The sequence below is a fragment of the Cannabis sativa genome, chromosome 2 (assembly GCF_029168945.1).
Source record: "Cannabis sativa cultivar Pink pepper isolate KNU-18-1 chromosome 2, ASM2916894v1, whole genome shotgun sequence".
Lineage (NCBI taxonomy): Eukaryota > Viridiplantae > Streptophyta > Magnoliopsida > Rosales > Cannabaceae > Cannabis > Cannabis sativa.
In genome coordinates, this window is record NC_083602.1 from 7,713,092 (window position 1) to 7,735,448 (window position 22,357).

The following is a 22,357-nucleotide window of genomic DNA, read 5'->3' on the forward strand; positions in this document are numbered from 1 at the left end:
TTGAACTAGGACATAATACTTGTATGAAATACTTTAAAGCTTTTCTAATTTAATAATATGGACTTGTGGACTAATATTTATTCACACTCAAACTACGTAAAAATTTTAGTTTCTTTTTCTTAGTTTGCTTCTTTCTTACGCTTATTTATTTTATAACCAGTTTTTAAAAATTTCGGTAAATGTTAGTGATTGAAAATATGGTTAGTTCAATACTTGTAAACTATTTTTAGATTTTTTTTTTCAAATAAAATTTGCGATTAGTAGAGAATTTTAAAGTTAACTTGTTTTAATTTGAAAACTAGTGTATCTATCTTAATTATTATTTCGGTTTGAATTAATGACATATCTACCTAATAATATTTCCTTGCATAACATGCATGAAAATTAAGAGAATTTTATGAATTAGAATTGATGATAAACTTCTTATGAACACCAAAATTCTTTCATATTATAATATGAAAAAGGAAAGAGTTAGAGTCTACATCACAAAACACTAGGTGTGATAGGGTCCACCATCCAAAACGAGCTCATCGCAATCTGATAAAGTTGTTACGAATGAATCTCCACCGTTCATCTAAATCAACGGCTCACGTTCCGCGTGTCTACTTATGTCATCCGGAATCCACAAGACACCGCGTTCTTTCTCTCTCGCTCCTCTCTTTCTCTCTCTTCTCCCACTCTGCTCGGCGCTGATGATGGTCATGGTGGAGCAACCCTGAAAAGCCACCCACTCAACAACGTCGCCTCGGTCCTACTCTGCAGGTTACCTTCTTCTTCTTCTTCTTCTTCTTCCAGATTTCCAATTGTGATTTCTTAAAAACCCTAGAATTGTCAAATCAAACCTTAGCTGCTTATGCTGTTCTGATAGAGAGTAAAAAATTCTACGTTGACTGCTCAAACTTAATATGAATTTCCTGTTGAGCTTTTGTACTAGAAAGTTTAGTGTATGTAGGTTTAATTCTTTTTTTTTTTTGGGTTGATAAAGACGTATGTATAGTTGGTTTAAAAGGCAATAGTTTTATGTGAAGCTTATTATTGCTTTTCAATGTTCATTATTATTTTCTCTATTTTATTTATTTATTTTTGAGAGCAACCACTTTGCACTTGATCGGTTTTGCATTTTCTCTTGTTTTGTAATATAACCCTCTACAGATTTTTATAGGCATTGCCTCATTTTTTAGCTGTTAAACCGTTTTGGTGGTAGTTGAACCTTATAAAGAGAATTGTTGATGAGTTTGGTAGTTGGGTTTCTGTTGCAGATTGAATCTACATTTACTTAAATAGAGTAAAAAACATGGGGTGCTCTGCCTCCTAGTTGACTGAAAAAGTAAGAACAAGATTCTTACATTACATTTGTTATGGATGTTGATGTGATTGACGTTGAAGGGATGAGTCATCGTGCAATGGCAAATGATGGAGATGCCGAACCCAATGCGAGTAGAGACTCAAGTACAGCTGAAACTATCACAGTTCATGATGATGATGATGGGATTGGTGAGCCTTATTTGGGAATGGAATTTGATTCTGAGGATGCTGCCAAATTTTTTTACGATGAGTATGCAATACGTGTTGGTTTTCACTCTAAAGCTGGTCCATCTAGTCGTTCTAAATCTGATGGGTCGATCATTTCTCGGGAATTTATATGTGGCAGAGATGGGGTAAGAAGGCAGGCTGATAGTTGTGAAGCAATGCTTAAGGTAGAATTAAAAGGTCAAGATAAGTGGGTTGTAACAAAATTTGTGAAGGAGCACAGCCATTCATTGGTTAATCCCAACAAACTTCATTATATTAGGCCGCGTAGGCATTTTGTGGGTACTGCAAAGACCGTGTCTGAAGCTTACCAAGGGACAGGGGCTGTTCCTAGTGGGGTTATGTTTGTATCAATGGATGGAAACCGTTCTTCTGCAGAGAAAAATAGTGGAGTTAGGCATAGTCCAACTGAGTTCAACCGATCAGTGAAGAATTCTGCAACCATGAACTATGCTGTTAATCCTTTCAATCGAAAAAGGACCCTAGGGAGGGATGCTCAGAATTTGCTGGAATATTTCAAGAAAATGCAGGCTGAGAACCCTGGTTTTTTCTATGCAATTCAACTTGATGAAGAGAATCGCATGACTAATGTATTCTGGGCAGATGCAAGGTCAAGAACTGCTTACAGTCATTTTGGTGATGCAGTAACTCTGGATACAACTTATAGAGTAAATCAGTCTAGGGTGCCGTTTGCTCCATTTACAGGGGTAAACCATCACGGCCAGACAATTTTGTTTGGTTGTGCATTACTTCTTGATGAGTCAGAAGCTACTTTTACATGGCTTTTCAAGACATTTCTTACAGCAATGAATGATTGCCCACCTACCTCTATTACCACTGATCAAGACAGAGCAATACAGACTGCAGTTGCTAGTGTTTTTCCGGAATCTCGACATCGTATTAGCAAGTGGCATGTTTTAAGAGAAGGTCAGGAGAAGTTGGCTCATGTTTGTCATGCTCATCCTAATTTTCAATCAGAACTTTATAACTGTATCAATTTAACTGAAACTATAGAGGAGTTTGAATCATCTTGGAATTTTATCATTGATAAATATGACCTCAGGAGAAATGATTGGCTGTTGACATTGTATAACGCCCGTGATAAATGGGTTCCTGTCTATTTTCGAGATTCTTTTTTTGCTGCAATATCTTCCAATCTAGGATATGATGGTTCCTTTTTTGAAGGTTATGTGAATCAACAGACAACTTTACCAACGTTCTTTAGGCAGTATGAAAGAGCTTTAGAAAGCTGTTTTGAGAAGGAAACAGAAGCTGATTTCGATACAATTTGCAACACACCGGTGTTGAGGACACCATCTCCTATGGAAAAACAGGCAGCGAATCTGTATACACGGAAAATTTTCACAAAATTCCAAGAAGAGCTAGTTGAAACTTTTGTGTACACTGCAAATAAAATTGAGGGTGATGGAGCTATTAGCACTTTCAGGGTTGCTAAATTTGAGGATGACAATAAAGCTTATCATGTCACTCTGAACTATTCTGAGATGAAAGCTAACTGTAGTTGTCAAATGTTTGAGTATTCAGGCATTCTTTGTAGACATGTTTTGACTGTTTTCACTGTCTCAAATGTACTTACATTGCCTTCGGCTTACATTTTAAAACGTTGGACGAGAAATGCAAAGAGTGGAGCTGGCTTAGACGAACACAGTAGCGATTCACATGCTCATGAGTCTCTTACATTACGATACAATAATTTATGTCGGGAAGCCATTAGGTATGCTGAAGAAGGTGCCATTGCTACAGAAACTTACAATGCTGCAATGAATGCCCTTAGAGATGGCGGGAAGAAAATTGTTATTGCTAAGAAAAATGCTGCTAAAGTTGCACCTCCTTGCACGGAAAGTTACGATGATAGAAGAAATTCTACTTTAACTTCAGATTCAACTCCATTGTTATGGCCACGCCATGATGAAGTGTTAAGACGTTTTAATCTTAATGATGCTAGTGCTCCTCTGCAAACTGTTGCTGATTTGAATTTGCCACGTATGGGCCCAGTTTCTCTTCACAGAGATGACGGTACTCCTGAAAATATGGTATGGAAATAAATTATTTGCTCTATTGTTTTTTATTTTTAACATATCTGATCTGATTAGAAATGTATGCTTTTGCTCATTTTTATGTAGGTTGTACTTCCTTGTTTAAAGTCAATGACTTGGGTGATGGAAAATAAGAATTCAACACCCGGGAATAGAGTTGCTGTCATTAACCTGAAGGTATTGCACATGTGATGAAGTAAAACCTTGAAACAGGGAATATTTATATCAACTTAATCACATTAATTTGATTGGTCCCTTCCCTTGTCCAGGGTTGAGTGCCCAGATATCAGTTCATTTATAATTATATAAACCAATTTTCCTCTTTGTGTTTTTCTTAAGTATCTACTTACGTCTCTGAAATTTTACTATTACCAAATTACACTTGGGATTTACCAAATAGTATAAAATCCTTTGAACAAAATTTTGGTCTGAATTAATTATAATAAGATAATATCCTCTCTTTGCATACATCAAATTACTTTTATATTTTGAAATATTATGTATATTATTTTACTTTTGAATAACGCTGTAGTGTTGTTTTATTTATTAAAAGCAATTTCTTAAAATATTATGTAATCTATTCAATTTTTTTTTAAATAATATTTATTTTAAAAAATGAATAATATTCTATAAAAACAATTTTGTTTAATTTAAATCAAATATATATATATTTTTATAAAATGTTTATATATATGAAGTAAATAAATGGATGCTATTATTGTCGTATAAAATTTATTTTGACCAAAACTAAGCTCAGTGAGTATTTTAACAAATATAATGGTATAATTTGGTATTATTGAAACTATAGGGATGTAAGTAGGAATTTAAGCAAAACAGGGTGCTAAAATAATATATTATTTTTTTCTCACTTTATTTAATATTGTATCTACAATTTATGTATCAACAGGTCGAGAACATTATTCATTTATTTACTTATTTATTTCAATTGTTTACTGCTACAGTTACAAGATTATAGTAGAACTCCATCAGCAGAGTCAGAGGTTAAGTTTCAACTTTCAAGAGTATCATTAGAACCCATGCTGAGGTCTATGGCCTACATAAGTGAACAGCTATCAACACCAGCTAATAAGGTTGCTGTCATAAATTTGAAGGTAAATGGTAGACCTTTCCATCATGCCTATTGTCTATGGGCTATTTTCTGAAATCTTATATTGTCGATGTTCATTTTCCTTCAAGAAAAGATTTTTTTTACCAGGTTTATTATATCAAAAAAAAAAGTGACTGTCTTTAAGGATTATAATGAGATAGCTCGATACATTTATGTGTAGTGGTCCCTTCCTAAGTGACAGATTACATGGTAGATGTTCTTAGCTTGTTTTCTATATTTTTCATTATAAAATAACTGATGGCTGTCTCTTTATCTATAAGAGGTTTCTTATGATCTTTGAACTATTGTGCATATCTGTACTGGTTGTTCATTCTTTAATGAAATTTCTGCTTGCTCAGCTTCAAGACACTGAAACAACCTCAGGGGAGTCAGAGGTTAAATTTCAGGTATCCAAGGATACATTAGGCGCCATGCTGAGATCAATGGCCTATATTCGTGAGCAGCTCTCAAATCCTGTAAGAAATTTCTCCCTAGTTACATTGACTTATTTTGGTTTCGGTGAAGGGATAACAATTAACAAGTAGTTTTTTTTCTTTCTTTTTTCAAATAAATTAAAAATTATTGTAGACTACATACATATTATACATACGCATGATATTGTCCAGTTTCCGTTTTGTTTTAATCATAAGAATTTCCATTTTGACAGGTCGACATGCCTCTGGAGCCACTAGCGAAGAAGCAGCGAAAGTGACATCACTGCATTCTAATTGTTTGCCCCGGATATAGAATCGGGGCTCGATCACCCAATTGTATGTAACCACACAACTCCTGGAGACAAAAATGTTCTGATCAGGTTAGAGATGCTCATGTGTCACATATTTATTTCGGGTAGCTGGGTAGCCACTCCTTTTTTCACAGAAGCTCGTATTTAGCATATTTGTACATGTAGAGTATCAAACTTGAGGAACCGAAAGCATGAAAGAGAATTCATGGTTGGTAATAAGGCACAGATTGATTGAAACCCCAGAATTAGACATATCTTTAGAAGAAGAAGCATGGTCGATTCTTCTTCTATGGCGATTGTGAGAAACTTCTGCAGCTTTTCACTTTGTGTAAACATTGCCGATTAAGTAAGAAACAGATATTTGAAAGGCGAGTGGGGCAAGTCAGGGGAAAAATTGATTGAGATCTGGTTGGCATTGTAGTTGAGAGGTCATTCAGTGTCTTGTATATTCTTCTTCTTGTCATAAATGGCATTTGTATATATTTTGTTGGCAAATAAGATACTTTTGTTAAAACAAAAATTTCACATTTTAAGTATTAGAATTAATTAATATTAATGCACAACGTAATTTTATACCAGGCATAACATAAAAGTTTATTATGAATTCAAAATTATTGAAATACATAAAACTAAAAATGAAATAATTTCTTACAAGCAAATAGAAGAAAAAAAAACTTAGTGTATATTGCTCCAAAGCAAATATTTCACATTTTTTTAAAATATTAAGTAATACACATTCTTTTAATTAAAATAAACATTTTTTATTCCAATTATAATTATATTAATCATTTGAGGTAATTTTGTGAATTCTTTGGATGAATTTAGAATCCGGGGTGAATTTGGTTGATTGATTTGCTTACTTACTTCGACTAAGTCATAGTTTTTAGGATATTTTGACGAATAAGTAAAAAACTTTGGGTAAATCTATAGTACACTCTTAGAGGATGTTTTGGACCATTTGAAATTTTTAGAAAATTCTAAGTAGTTTACAATACCGAAAATAAAATTTGAATATTTCGTTACATGTGTTGACGTTAAAAAATAACCAATTTTGTATCACATATTAAGCAAACAGAAAAAATAAGAACTAAAGAGAGAATATCACCGAATTATAGTAGTTCATGTTAAGAGTCATTATCAAATCTAGAATATGTTAGAATATTTTACAATGTTCTAAGAAATTTATAAGAGAAACTAAGAACACTCTAGAAAGTTTTAGAGAAAATTTAGAATCACTTGAACTAAGATTAGATAGTTCTAGCGTTATTTAGAAAATAGTAAATTGTAATTAATTAGTTAGTAAATTAAAAAAAATTAGAAATATTTAGATACATTCTTTGTAGCCTATAAATAGAAGTGAGATGTGTGCTTAGGATGCAAGTTTGAGCAAGAGAGTTCAAGTGTGAGAAAAATAGTCTAAAGTGAGTAAAAGTGTAAGAGTGTCTTAGAGTCATTGTGGCCAAAGTGTTCTAAGTTTGTACTAGTACTCTTCAATAATAATAGAGTGTTGTAATTTTCTTACTCAACAGTTCATCCCTATATCGCGATGATAATGGAGTTACGTTTATTTCGAACTTTTATTATCGTAAAAGCAAATTATCTTACAAGAGAACTAGAGAAAAAATGACTAAGTCTAGCTTCATCTCACAATTTTTAGAGAGAGAAACAATGAGGAGAGAGAAGCTCTGACCTTGTAGAGAGAATAAAAAGTGTGAATAATGAGCTAAGGGAGCTCCCCTATTATAGGCAAGGAGGTCCAACTAAATTTTGCATGAAATTTGCTGGAAAACCCCGCACTTCGTGGTTGAGCGCGCGATCGAGGGCATTTTGGAGTCCAAAAACTCAAAATCGTGATATGAGTGGGAAGCAATCTTATATTATTCTCGAAAAGAGCTTTCAAATGCCACTTAAATTGCGTCATTTGGATAAAAAATGGGTGTGTTATAGAAATTTTACTAAGCAGTGTGTAGTGTTGAAGAATAAAAAAAATCGCGGATGGGCAATAAAGTTGACTTTTGGGCGCCCCGGTTGATGTACTTGGGCACCCAAAACTTAGTTTCTAGGGCCTTAGGCATATTTTGAGATGCTCAGATGATGCAAAAGTTTTCCTTAGTTAATTCTTTGACTCTAGTGAAGTTATTCATTGTCTATTTGGCAATTTTACATGATGCACGCGAGAGATGCCTGTGTGATCACTGGTGACGATCGGGGTGATCACTAGTGCACATGGTTGTCGATGGACTTGTGCATGACACATGTACATGAGATATTGACTTGCAGAAGCATCTAAATCTTATTATGGCGACAAAATAAGACCGATGCCAGAGACGAAACTACCGTTTGATGGATGAAACACTGAGCCCCAGGCTAAATGTCAACTTGGGCACACAGTGTGGTGCACTGTGGTGCCTGAAGGTTGAACCAATACTTAGTTGATATTTTCTTCTGATTCCAAGTCTCATTCTTATTTTGGGAGAAAAATAAGAATAATGCTTGAGACAAAATTACAATCGAATCGACATCACCAAGAATCGCGTAGATACGTCAACCTAGATGTCCAGTGACTGGGAAGGTGTCACCTTGGGCGCCTGGCTTTTTATATGGGCCCTTAGTAACTTCATTTGCATCTTGAAAGCACTTGTATCTTCACCATTGACGAAAATAGGGAGTGTCTGGGAGACTTCTGATGCGTGTCGTAAGCCACAACAAATTTACTAATATTTGTTTCCAATACCTCCAATTATTTTAGTATAATTGTAAGTAATGGTCGATCCCACGAGGACTACGTTTATTTAATTACTTAAAAATTAGTGACAAAAGTTAGAAAATGGGATTTTGAGGTATAGAGTAAAATAGCTTAAATAAAAAAATAAAATAAAATTGAGACTACGATATGAGAAACTAGTTAAAAGTTATTCGTCACCCTCAACAATCGTTTCTAATTCCTATTAATGAATGTAATTTCAGTTTTCTATCAAACTATTAACCTCGCAGATAAAGCTGAAGCAATCAATTATCCCAATCTCCCTATTGTATGTAATCAAGACAAATCACTTAATAATTAACTCTTTTACCTAAGCAGTAAATCTACGAAGCATGCAATTTATTTAACTTAAATAAAGCTTTTAAATTTATAGAGATAGACTAATATAGGCAACAAATCAATGAAACATATAATTCATTTACCCTAGGTTCTATTCTTCACCACAATTAAAATTAGGGATATTGGCGGTTAAACCACTTGAACATTACGGTTTGTAACACTTAACCACAAAAACTGAATTTTTGGCGACTAAACTACCTAAACCCTGGTTCTGTTTTGCTTTACACACCTCCGTCCAAAAATAAATAAAAAAATTTCTGATTTTTTAATTTTTTTTAAATATTTATAATTTTTTTTTAAAGTAATATTACGTGGACCACTAAAAATTTGCCATGTGTACACGTGGACAGTCCACCGTGGCACTTAACTGTGATTTTTGGACGGAGGTGTGTAGAGCAAAACAGAACCAGGGTTTAGGTAGTTTAGCCGCCAAAAATTCAGTTTTTGTGGTTAAGTGTTACAAATCGTAAAGTTCAGGTGGTTTAGCCACCAATATCCCTTAAAATTATAATTTTTACAAACACTTGGAATCCTAGACTATTAGGTGAATAGTAATTCTAAGATGACAGTAGATAAAGTAAAACCTAATTTAGCGGTTGTCTAAACAAGATTAAAACAATAATCATGACATTGAACATAGAAGAAAAGAAACAATTTGATATAATGGAAACTAGAAATTAACATTCAATAAGGAAACTAAGAATCATGTCTCGGGTTTTGAAATAACCCTTAACTAAAAGAAAACTATTCTAAACTAGACATTATAACGAAAATCATATTATTTAGTAAGAGTTTAAGGAGAAGAAAAGAACTAGAATGGTCTCTTTCTAAGTTTCTCTCTCTATTTTGAAGCTCTAGAATTTCTGCTAATAAAGAGTTTTTGAGTTTTTGTTTTAGCTCTCAAAATCTATCAAAAATACTAATAATAATGTGTTTGTATAGGCTAACAAAGTTACCTAAAAGATACTAAAAAGATTTAAAATTTAAACTTAAAAAAAAATAAGAATTGCAACTCTACTTGAAAAGCTATCTTTTTTTTCTTCGCTATCTTTTTATCTTTTTTTCTTAGCTCTCAAAATCTACCAAAAATACTAATAACAATAAGGAATTATTACATAGAAAATATAAATTGACACTTTATTTACAAAAATACTTCCATAAGGTGTGGACAATATTTATACCTTTTATATAATTTTAATTATCAAAATACCACTTACACTATTACTTACACAATCAGACGATGGTTGCATGGTGGTTACTGCGGTGGTTGCATCAGACGAAGGTTTCATCAAAAGATGGTTGCAGGGTAGTTGGCCGAAGGTTGCATCAGACGAAGGTTTCAATCAGACGAAAGTTTTTGGAAAGTTGCTGGATGGCTGGCCGAAGGTTGCATCAGACAAAGGTTTCAATTAGACTAAATAACTGTTAGTAAAATATTTATGCAACTGTAATGCAACTATTGTGAAACATTAAAAATCAGAATAATGTTTCCACGTACGTATAAAACTCTATCTACATGTCTCTTTATGATTTAATATGAACAAATTCACCATTAGAAATTTGGAAAATAATGAAAATACACCAGGATAAACATTTTACTATAGTATTGACGTAATTTTTTTTAGATTATACTTGAGTTGGATTGTTTGGGAACTCCAGTTCTACTTTTTGAGATCTGCCTTTCATGGATCTAAAAAATTGAAGTCAGGACATTAGTTTTATGCAAATTAAACTAGATTTCCGGTTGAATTTTAGTTTCGTAGTAGTTTTTCTACACTTTTTTTTCATGAATTCGAAATAGTCCATGTTTTGATTGATTCTGGTTGTCTTTTCAAGTGAAGTCACCGAAATTAATGGTGGTTCTCTTTCTGGTTGAATTTTCATTTCAGTTGTGTTGGGTTGTTGTGTGGTTGCGCGATAGATGCCTATGAAACATGGATCCTGGGTTGAAGGTGTGTGTAAATGGTATTTGTGTATTTTTTTTTATTTGGACCATATATTTATTTATTTAGACAGCTGAAAGTATTTTTGTAATATTGTTACTTTTTTTTTGGTTAAAATTGAAAAAATGTATTATGAAATATTATTTATGAATGTGCAAATCACTAAATTAATTATCATCATTAATGCTTGGTTGTATTTTCTTTTATTATATTGATTTATTTTCTTATTATTTTAGTCATATTTTTATATAAATAGGAGTTCACCTCATTAAAATTGATAAAATTTCATTTTTGTCTTATATATTTTATATTATTTTATAATAGGGAGTACGGGGATATAAAACTTTTCTTTCTTTTTTGAGAGAAATAAAATTTGTAGATTTGTTAAAATTAGGAAAAAACCAACAAGAAGGAGACATCTTAATTGGAAGACACATCCCAATTTGTGATTTGTCCAAGTTACTTTTTCAAAACGAGTGGAATAAGAAATATATAATTTTTTTTTAGGAGAAAGAAATATTTAATATATGTCCCAATTTGTGTTTATTTTCATGAAAAAAAAAACATAAAATAACATAAAACCAAAACAAAACAACCTGGACCAGAAGTCCTGAACATTTTGGTGTTTGGTTCACACTCGGATCGGATGCGTATTGAACTTGGCTTTACCTTTCTCCAGTTTTATCGTCTAGTACTACACCATTCGCCGGAGCTATATCTTCATCTTCTCTTCCCCCCAATCAATGAATAGCCCTACAAAATTTCCAGTAAAAAACGCTTCAAAAGAACACCCTCCTTTCCTCTTCATTTTCTTACATCCTTTTCTTTTCTCAATTGTAAGTCAAACTTTGTTTTTGTTCTCCAACTGGGTACTCCTTAATTTTTCCCATTCAACCAGAAAATTGCTCAAAATCTAAAAAAAAAAAAACATGAACGCAAAGCTTGAGTCTTGAAAACCAAACCCATTTGAGAGAAGAGACTCAAAATGCTCTCTAAGTTGTCTTTTACTCACTTGAAAGCTGCCCAAGCTGCAAGGTTGGCATGTCACACAAGGGATTATTCAGAGTATCATAAATCTCGATTCAAGATAGTGGGACAGTCTTTGGGGGATAGATGGAAGCTCCATGACTTAAAAACTGGTGACCTTTCTTTCCTTTTTCATTTCCTTACCTCTCTTATTTAGTTGCTGTCTAAATTTTGGTTCTTTAATGCTAAAATAGCAATTTTGTATGTTGAATTTGAAAAATGGTAAATTGATACTTTTGTTGTACTTCACACACACATTTTTAAAGCACGTGTGTCAGTTATTGTCTTTCAGTTAATTTAGTTTATCTTTATCTGCTTGTTAAGTTTAGTTGACTTAAGAAAAATGAGATGAAGAAAATGGTGTGGAGGAGAAAGTGAAGTAAAGTTTCAGTTGAAAACTGTTGAATGTGATGTTAATTAATATGTATTTATTAATATATTCACATGTTTTTTAGTAGCTTTCTTGTTAAGTGTAAAGTATCATTACAACCCAAGGGAATTGATTCATCTGAACACTGCAAATCATTTTCAAACTTTGGAAGAACCTATAAACTTAGACACCAAACAACCACAAAAACTGGGACTCTGAAAAACTCTATAAATTAAGACAAAACCTCCCAATCTCTCAGCAAATAAGCAAGAAAGAAGTATACCAATATAGATAGGATTTGACTACACTTGTAGGAGTAAGAATATCAAGTTTGGTTATGATCCAGAAACTGTCTGATTGCAATATATTATTTGCACCGAGTTCATTCGCAGAATAACCAACTACATTTTCCAATATTAGATTGTGGCTCTTACTAAAGTTTTACGGAACATGTTAGGTGGGAAGACAGAAAATTGGAGAAATATGCATAAAAAATGAAAAAGAAAAAAAACAACGGAAAGCAGCAGAAACATGAGAGGGTAAATGTTGCTAGCTAATAACTATTTGTTTCTGTATTTTTCTTTGGCACGAGTTGTCACTTGCTGCATGCTTTGTTGCATGGACATTCTGTTGTTTAGTCTTTGCAAGTTCATTGTATTGTCTATTATGATTGAACGTAGCATAGTTTATTGTAAAGGCACGAATCGATAAGAAAAACAGAGCTTTAACTATGTTCCTGTATAATTTGTTGCACAGACATTCTGTTTGTCCGGCCTTTACCTTTTATTGATAGACTATTAAATTATGCTTGAACATACACTATTATATTATGAAGAATGGCTCTTTTAGAAGGCACAAAAATTAATAAGAAAAACATGACCTTTTAGAAAGGGGCCTTTGTCTTAGACTAGCCCCCTCCCGATATAAATAAAAACTCTCACTTGTGGCGGAGGAAGACCGTGGTTATAAAGTTAAAAGCCAAGCACAAAAACCTGAAGCAATCTAAACACCATGAGCATACTCACTGCCCCAAACAGACGTTTTAGGTGCAATCCCCTAGGACCCACATAAAACCAGATCCCTCACATTAGAAAATATTCATATGAGGCAGCAGCAAAGAAACTACAACAATGCTCTCCAGTCCCTAATTATGTCTGAAAATGAAACATTTTCAAAATACTTCATCATGTATACCCAAGATGTTGTCCAAAATCTAATTTTTTTCCCATAGGACTTTTGCTGAACACTCAGAACCTTCAAAAATTCTATTATTTCTTTCTAACCAAACAGTCCTTAAAACTGCCAAGACCGCCATTCTCCATAAACATGTGCTCCGTTTACTGCCCCCACCTTACTCACTATCATTTGAGGAACCGAACAGGGTATAAACCATTGCATCTCAAATTCGTTTATCAGTTTTATCCAAAGACTACGTGCGCAAGGCAGCAACATAAAAACAAATGTGCCACGTCTTCCCCATTTTTCTTACAACAAGCACACCAGCCAGGTGACTTGCACAAGAATGGTCGCTTTTTTTTGCACTCTGGCATGTACATTCAGTTTATCTAGAGCCACCAGCCACCCAAACAATTTTAACTTTAGAAGGTCCTCTGCTTTTCCATAGGGTCTTTGTCCAGAACAGCCCAGCAGAATTCTTGCTTGAGGAAAACCAGTAGACGCTGATTTAGAAGAAAAGGTCCCACTAGAATCTGGTAACCATAAATGGCTATCATCTAGAATGTTAAGCACTCTAACCTGAAGCATGTATTATTAACTCATTTGACACAGTTTTACTAGGTTTTATGCGAGTCAGACGTCTTACTCATTTCTCGAATCAGTCTTAAGAAAAACTATAAAAGGAAGAAAATACTATCTATACATGTGCTTTCACTTGTCACTAGCTTTCTTTGTCTAAGACATACATTAATAAATGTGGTATTCATTTAAACATTTTCACCATTGTTGCACGTTTTTGTCTCCCCGGTAGGAATTAAAGAGGATCTTTGAAAACTTTGTTCTGGTTCAAGCCATCTCTCTTCATGAAAATTATTTTTATATCAAATATCTATTGAGTTTGAGCAATCTTGCAGGGAAAATGACATCTCCCTTTTTGTCGGAATAATTTTCTTCCTGAGCATTTTAAAACCTCATAACACTTTGAAAAACCTTTGATGGCCTAGTGAATTTAAAGGTTTCGAGTTAATTATTTTACGTCTTCATACCTTAAGAAAGCTTTTATTTTTTGTGGTCTTGAAAGGTGTAAACTTTCAATAAATGAAATATTATATGCTGAAAGTATTACTTTATTGATTAAGTACAAAAAGCAGTGCTATTTATTACTTATTATTCTGTAATTCAAGCTTGATATTTCATAAAGTGTTGCAGGATATCTACCTTTGACTTTATTTTAGCTCCATGTTCTGACTCTGTGAGTGTATGTGTTTTTTGACAGATGCAGTACAAGAAAAATTCAATGCATGGTTCCAAAAGACCCAAAAGTTTCTCAACGAAGTGGCATCTCCACTAACCACTAGCCAGAGTAGAAAGCCTGTTCCTGAAAATTCTTTAGATGATTCTACCATGGAGGACATATTCGTGGCAGAACAGACGATTAACAGCAGAATGCCACAAGGGGTTCTTTCTTTAGCTGCTATTGTATCTATTGAGCAATTTAGCAGGTGAAAACATGTGGCAGTTACTTGCTTAATTTATTTATGTTTTATATTATTATAACCTTAGTGATGATTTGTTCTCTTGTGAAACTTGTTGAATGCTTTCATCTAAACTATTGCTCTTGTCAAGAACTTCTACAGACTAAGCCTACTAACCTAATATTGTAATTGTCATCTGACTAGCTGAAATTAAGACCTGCAGGCTGAACGGATTGACTGCACAAAAAATGCAGAAAATATTTAAGGCACTTGTTCCTAAATCTGTATACAGTGATGCTCGTAATTTGGTCGAATACTGCTGCTTTAGATTCTTATCAAGGGACGGTTCAGCTTTTCATCCTTCCCTTAAGGTCTGTGGTAACTGGTAACGGAAGAATTTCTTTTTTTCTTTCTTCTTTTCATTATGTTTGATGTTTCACTAGACGTCATATGAGTATCACTTGCAACCCTGCATTGGTAAATTGTTGATATGATGTTGAAAACTAAAATGAGCTAAGGATGTGTATTTTGAAACAAGTACTCCCTTTGGCTACTTAATATCCTACTTAGACATCTGTATGGTTTGAGACTTCTGCCTGCATTTATTATTATTGTTTTTGTTGTTGTTGTTGTTGCTGTTGTTGATTTGATACCATCGGTATCTCTACAGGAACCTGCATTTCAGAGACTTGTATTCATAACAATGCTGGCATGGGAAAATCCTTACTGTAAAGAGCCTGCCAACACTTCAGAAAAAGTTTCACTTCAGGTAATTCGCAATGCTCAATATATTTCAGGCTTTAATATTGTTCTCAGAGTTTTGTGACCTCAAATGAACTTAGGGTCATCCATAGTAGACATGAACGATTTACCAGCTTGTACAAGTGATGATTCATCGCCTCTCAACTAGTTTGGCCCCTCACGCAAAAATAATAATAATAATGATAAAAACTTGCTAGATTATTACTACCATGCTTGACAAGGTGAAAACAATACATTATAAATATAAAAGGAGAATGGAATTTCATGGAAAAAAAAATTCCAATAACAGAAAAAGAAAGAAGAAAATCCTCATGGGTATCTTTGTTCCAATATAAAATAATAATAATTAAAAAAAAAAAAGTAGGGAGGCCCGAGTCATGAATTTCTCAAGTCTATACAGCGGAAGAATTTTTTGGTGGTGAGTTATCTATGGAAAGTAGGATAAGTTGGCTCAGTGTCAATCTTGGGAGACCATTTTTGTTTATAGTTATGATCTTCACATAAATATGCTACCGAAAACTTAGGATTTTCTTTTATAACAAATGATGATGTAACCATTAAAGTATTTGGTCTCAAATATTGTTTTGTCCTTGCTATTATAGGGGATGCTTGTTAGAGAGAAAGCCTTTGTTCGTATTGCTTCTGCTATTTCTGGGGTGGCAGATCGGTCAACAGCGCATAGTCTATATAAGGCTCTTGCTGGTGATGAAAAGGGCATTTCTTTGGGCTTGTGGCTTACTTATGTCCGGGAACTGATCAAGTGAGCTCCATTTTTCTTTTTCGAGGGAGTTTTTTCACTTCCGTTCTTGTTATTTTTAATAATTTTCTTGTTTGTAATTAAAAATAAACACTTTGCTCTAGACTCTAATCTCTGATTACTTCTGCAAGATGTTGTGGTACCTGTGATATTTATCGTCTTCATGGGGTAGAAGCCATGGAAGATTATTAACAAATAACAAAGTATAAATTGCTGTATAATACTTTAATTGTTTAGGGTTTGAAGGAAGATGGTAAATGTATTGAGCTCCATACCTATATATTTTTTAATTTCATGTCTCCTGCAAGTGATGAAGAAGCCTCAATGATGCTGGACCTGGAAAACCAGCAGAGAAAAATGGGGCTTACCTGGTTTGTACAGAGTGACATGAATTTGATGATGATACCAGTTCAACATGAGAAAGTTAATTATATTATTTCATCTTGTTGATCAAATGCAAGTTACTATATATCGAGTATATACATCAGCAAAGGTCAGAGACAGGAATGATGATACAGGAGAGGTGATTAGATGTACAGGTTAAGAGAGGTAAGCAAGGGCTGGTTAGTGGAGAGATAAGAAGGAGAAAGATGAAACTTGGGTAAAGTTATACTTATGGTATTCCATGTAATAAAACTAAGAAATACATGGAAGCATTCAGCAACTGTGCCCTGTGGTTTGTCTTATATTCTATGAATAGAAATCTGTACACCCCGTTATTGCCATTTACCATAAATCACCATAATTTGCATGTCTATGCTTTCAATCTGTTGGATCTTTTGCTTCCATGCTTTAAGAAGCTCATATTGTTGTATTTTATATTATGTGCAGGGTTCATGAAAAGCGAAAATCATACCAAATTGAAGAATATTCCCACCTTTCTGAGGAGAAAGTCTTGTGCATTGGTTCCAACCAGGAGCAGCCTATTCTAAAGTGGGATAACCATATGGCGTGGCCGGGGAAGCTTACTCTGACTGATAAAGCAATTTACTTTGAGGTATTACTTGTCATGCAATAAGTACAATTGATTTAAATTGAGTGGATTCTATTTGCACCCATCTTTTTTCTCTCCTCATTTATTTTCAATTTCTCATAAAATTTTAAAAGGTTTCACCCTTTTTTATTTTACTACACAATTTCCCTAAAGAAGGAAAAGTGAAAATAAATATATATTTTTTCCACCCCCTATTCCAGACACATCGCACTCTCAACCCAAATCCCAACCAATTGATTACTTTTTCCAGATGACATTTGGTTATTTTTTATATTGCATTGAGTAAGACATGCTTTTCTCATACTTCTGTACTCTCTTTTTTCCTTGTGATGTACATTAATGTTTTGAATCATGGTACAGGCAGTTGGAATATTAGGCCATAAAGGTACTCTAAGAATTGATCTCAGTAGTGAAGGGGCACATGTAGAGAAAGCAAAAGTTGGACCCTTGGATTCTATTCGCTTTGACTCCGCAGTTTCTATTTCTTCTACTATCAAGTAAGCAACTGTAACATCTGTGGAGTAAGTTTAACTATTTTTTATTTTTCATCCTCAGATCTTAGTACTTCTAAATTTGATAGATTGTGTAGAGATGAAGGAGAAAAAATTCATTTTCTTTAATTGGGAATTTTTAAGATAATCCCTACCATAAAGAAAATGGCATACCCGTTGATTGATTACTAACATGTTTCTTCTTCTTCCATGTGTATACAAGCCTAACATAAGCTTTATATAGGTCGAAACCATTAGTGGTAGAATTTGTTGACTTGGGAGGGGAAATGAGACGAGATGTCTGGCATGCACTTATTAGTGAAGTTATTGCTTTACACCAATTCATCCGTGATTATGGACCAGAGGATGATGATGATGGATCAATGTCTTATGTCTATGGCTCTCACAAAGGGAAGAAAAGAGCAATTACCAGTGCTATTAATGGTACAGCTAGACTCCAGGCCCTTCAATTCATGCGGAAGTTAGTGGATGATCCCATCAAACTTGTTCAGTTCTCATATCTGAAGTTTGCGCCATATGGCGATGTAGTCTATCAAACTCTAGCAGTAAATTATTGGGGTGGACCCCTTGTAAAAAAGCTTGTAGATAGCCAACCAGTACGAGCAAGATCGTCTAGTGAAGTAGGTGAAAGTAGTTATCATGTATTCGATATAGATGGAAGTGTTTACTTGCGAAAGTGGATGAGGTCTCCTTCTTGGTATTCCACTGATTCCATTAATTTCTGGAAAAGCAATTCATCAAGAGAAGGAGTAGTTTTAAGTAAAAATCTTGTTGTTGCCGATGTAACTCTTACAGCCAAGGCAGCAGAAACTTGCAGACAAAAATGCGAGATGGTTGAAACAACTCAGGCCACAATTGATGCCGCAATGCTTAAAGGGATACCTAGTAATATTGATCTCTTCAAGGTGAAGCTGTTCAGATCATTATTTCTCTCTTTATTTTGATTATTTATTCACCACAATATAACTAACAGATTACTTGATTGATGGCTTGTGTATTGTGTGATTACTTTATATAATAATCTGTTATACAATACACATATGAAGCATTGTTTTTTATTTGTTCAACTAGAGTGCTTTCATTAAGATCATAATTATAGCTTTAATATTTGAGTAAGCTTTATTTATAACACTTTATTAATGTTCTGCAATTGTAAAGTCTGGTATTTTGAGTTAAAGAGTGTGGATTTGTTCAAATTGTTTTAAGCAAATTGTCTGTTAAAAAATGAAGAAAGCAAGTTCGCCAGTAGGTACAGTGTAGTATGGCGAGAAAGATTGAAACAATCCTTTCAAGGAAATCTAGAAAGGTTTAAACAAAAACTGACTGTATTAGTTTATAACTTAAAGGTTGAAACTTACATTATGGGACAGCTAAGTTTAAAGTAATTGTAGTTTCTGCATTGTGACGCTGTATTGTAGATGCTACAATTGAAATGAATTTTTAGCTGTATTATTTTGGAAAAACATAATTAAAGAATGTTGGGATTTGTTTCGTCCAGGAACTTGTGCTTCCTCTCACTATTACTGCCAAGAAGTTTGAAAAGCTCAGGTGCTGGGAAGAGCCACACTTGACTGTTTCTTTTCTTGCGTTCACCTATGCCGTAATATTCAGGTTGATCTTTCGTTCTTAGATATTATGTTGTTTCAATGATAACATGCTTTCTAATCAAATTTACAAGAAACCTGGTTGTTTCCACCCATTATTTGAAGTACTATTCTGTTATTACCAACTTTATATACTACCGTTGAAATGTCATTCTTTAATTGGTAATGTATGAAAAATTGAAACTAACCTAGTCACATTAATTTGTATAAATGACGAAAAGAAAAACAAGAAACTAGTTTATACCCTCTCATGATGTATTTTTCCAGTTAAATTCTGGTCCCATATCTTACCCTGACAGCAAAAGGTTCAAAATCAAGAACGTTCCTAATTTCTCTACTCCTCCTTTCTCTTCCAATCATTTTTTCTTCTTCAAGATGTTCCGATAATTAATTCTTGCTGTTTTGTATTAGTCCCTAGTGAGGTATTCTTGATTAAACAGTCTTATTTTGTTAATTAAAAGTTTAAAGCATCTTGCTGATAGGCTAGAAAACCATATTGATAATTTGTATTACACGCAATAGTGAGGTCAAAAATTGCTGCAAACAACTCTTCTACAGAAGCAAGATAAATTCCTTATCTGAAAATATGACAAAAGGCTTTCCATGAATCCTTGGATTTGCCAAACCAAACAGAAAGCAAATCTTTAAACCCCATCCCTAAGAAGCTCTATTTTAACCTTATGTTTATACATATTCAATTCTTCAAAATTTCCATGACATGACTGTTATTTGAGCAAAGTCTTGATTTTCTTTTTCAGGAATTTGCTGTCATATGTATTCCCTACATTGTTGATAATTTCAGCGGCGAGCATGTTGTCACTGAAGGGGCTAAAAGAGCAAGGCCGTCTTGGACGATCCTTTGGAAAAGTTACTATCCGTGATCAGCCACCATCAAATACTATTCAGAAGATTATAGCTGTAAAGGACGCAATGCGCGATGTTGAAAATTATCTACAGAGTATCAACGTCACACTACTAAAAATACGAACAATTATCCTTTCCGGTCAACCTCAGGTATGTTGTGGTAACTTGTGCAATATTAAAATATCTTCTTACATGGTTGTTTTAGTGTTTTCTCATTTTGTCTCTATGATTATGTGTTTTATGCTCCCTTTCATAAAATTTGCAACTATTAGCCCTACAGTTTGTGCTATTTGGATATTTGGATTGCAACAAATCTGGGTCTTGAATTTCTTCAAAGTTTTACAGAATAATTAATTTCCTACATCAGTCAGAAGAAAATAAAAAATTGAAGAAATAATGAGAAAACACTAAATTTAGACTATTTTAATGGGGTAAATACTATTTTGGACCCTGTGTTTTGCAAAAGTTACTAATTGAATCTTTTGTTTTGTTAAATGACAAAATGGACCCTGTGTTTTGCAAAAGTTACTAATTGAATCTTTTGTTTTGTTAAATGACAAAATGGACCCTGTATTTTCCAAAATAGTACAAATAGGACCTTGAATTGATTTTTTGTCAAGATAAAATATAATAAAAATTCGATTTAAATGTGTTATGACAAAACTGTTTACATTTTCTGTATCTGTTCGTGTTAGAAATTGTCTTCAAGTTAGTTATATTAAAAAGAAAGTTGTCGAAAATTAAGCTCAAGGTCCTATTTTTACTATTTTGGAAAATACAAGCTTTATTTTGTCATTTAACAAAATAGAAGGTCCAATCTGTAACTTTTGCAAAATACAGGGTCTAAAATGGTATTTACCCATTTTAATGTATTGAGTTTATAAATATATATGTCTCTGCTACCATTATTTTATACTTGTTGGCAAGTTTAGACTGAAACTTATCCACCAGAGTAACTGTGTTTGTTTAATTTTTCTTTTTCCCATTCATACAAGTAGGAAACAACATAATTTGTTGTTAATAGTAAAGAAAACAAAACAATCTGGTTCTTAAATATTCACTTAATTCTCTTCAGGTTACTTCTGAAGTTGCTTTTGCCTTGTTGGCTGGCGCAATCATTCTCCTCACGGTCCCTTTCAAGTATGTTCTAGCATTTCTCATCGCTGATCTCTTCACACGAGAGCTTGGGTTTCGAAAGGAAATGGTGAAGAAGTTCAGGAGTTTCTTAAAGCAGCGGTGGGACATGTTGCCCGTGGCTCCCGTAGTGGTACTGCCATTCGAAAGTGATGAATCGAGACCAAAACCTCTAGAGAGAGGAACCAAGGACCAAGTTAAGTTAGGAAAGCCTCAGAGCAACAACAATAACAACACTGTATAGTGCTAATAGACTCTTTGTTTGTATAGAGATCAAAGAACATTTGATTATAATAGAACCTTATTATTCTTGTTTATTATGATATATATTTTCTTTTGAGGGGATATTCTTTTTTGATGTTGATAAAAATTGTAAATACAATTTAAGAAAGAGTTTATTTGGCTACAGACCCAACAATTTAGGATCCATTTGTTAAAGGACTTGAGATATATTTTTATAGAAATAACTCACACCCAACCAAGCCAACTGAGTTAATCTCAAGAGACAACTAATTTTTTTTTTTTGAAGGATAAATTATTTTCTATCTGATAAAATTGCAGTGTCTACATTATTGTTAAATATTTGTTAGGCTGTGTTTTCTTTTCTATTCAAGAAAAAAAAAAACTAGGCTGTGCTCTATAAATTATATTTTAAAAAAATTGGTACGAGAGATTATTACAAAAACACTATTTTTGTGCAGCAGTTACCGAGTTGCAAAAAAATAAAAATTTGAGATTAATAGCAAATTGAAGTTACAAAAAAGTTTGCTTTGAAATTATGCAAGTGCATTGTGCTTAAAGAAATGTTAAATATTGAATTTTGCATAATTTAATATAATAATTATTATAGAATATCATTAATTATTCGTAAGGTGTGACTTTATAGTAGTGTTAAGTATCACTAGTGCCTTATAGTAATGTTCTTGCAATTAGACACTAGTGGTATCTAACATTACCATGAGATGACGTCTTATGATTAATTAGCGGTTACAAGCATGTCTTTAATGACACCTTTGGATGCTTAATAAACCTAATAGCTAGCTAGTTGAAGCATTCAAGTGTTAGGCCTAACCTCTCCCAAACCAAGTCTTTTATAAATAGATAGAAGCATTATGTTCCATCATACTTGTATGTACCAACATCATAGAAAGCTACCAAATAATTGTTCTTGACAAATATAGGTAGCACATAGAATGG

At 33.4% G+C, this 22,357-nt stretch overlaps 2 protein-coding genes across 6 annotated transcripts; both read left to right on the plus strand.

The window, feature by feature from the left end:
* The first annotated feature begins 378 nt into the window (after positions 1-378).
* Positions 379-5,996, plus strand: LOC115718842 (protein FAR1-RELATED SEQUENCE 3). Its single transcript, XM_030647652.2, has 6 exons — positions 379-762; positions 1,260-3,584; positions 3,675-3,764; positions 4,550-4,699; positions 5,055-5,171; positions 5,363-5,996. The coding sequence occupies exons 2-6, from the start codon at positions 1,359-1,361 to the stop codon at positions 5,405-5,407; spliced, it is 2,628 nt and encodes an 875-aa protein (XP_030503512.2). The 5' UTR covers positions 379-762; positions 1,260-1,358; the 3' UTR covers positions 5,408-5,996.
* A 5,044-nt stretch (positions 5,997-11,040) lies between these two features.
* LOC115719204 (uncharacterized) lies at positions 11,041-21,589 on the plus strand. Of its 5 annotated transcripts, none has more exons than XM_030648157.2 (12): positions 11,494-11,625; positions 12,340-12,421; positions 14,335-14,560; positions 14,738-14,904; positions 15,204-15,302; positions 15,898-16,055; positions 16,884-17,049; positions 17,407-17,543; positions 17,782-18,463; positions 19,057-19,169; positions 19,921-20,176; positions 21,102-21,589. In XM_030648157.2, the coding sequence occupies exons 4-12, from the start codon at positions 14,782-14,784 to the stop codon at positions 21,402-21,404; spliced, it is 2,037 nt and encodes a 678-aa protein (XP_030504017.2). In that variant the 5' UTR covers positions 11,494-11,625; positions 12,340-12,421; positions 14,335-14,560; positions 14,738-14,781; the 3' UTR covers positions 21,405-21,589. The 5 variants fall into 5 exon arrangements, with proteins under 5 accessions (XP_060966018.1, XP_030504014.2, XP_030504017.2 ...); XM_030648156.2 differs by having other exon boundaries at positions 14,749-14,904; XM_030648155.2 differs by having other exon boundaries at positions 14,757-14,904.
* The last annotated feature ends 768 nt before the right edge of the window (positions 21,590-22,357 follow it).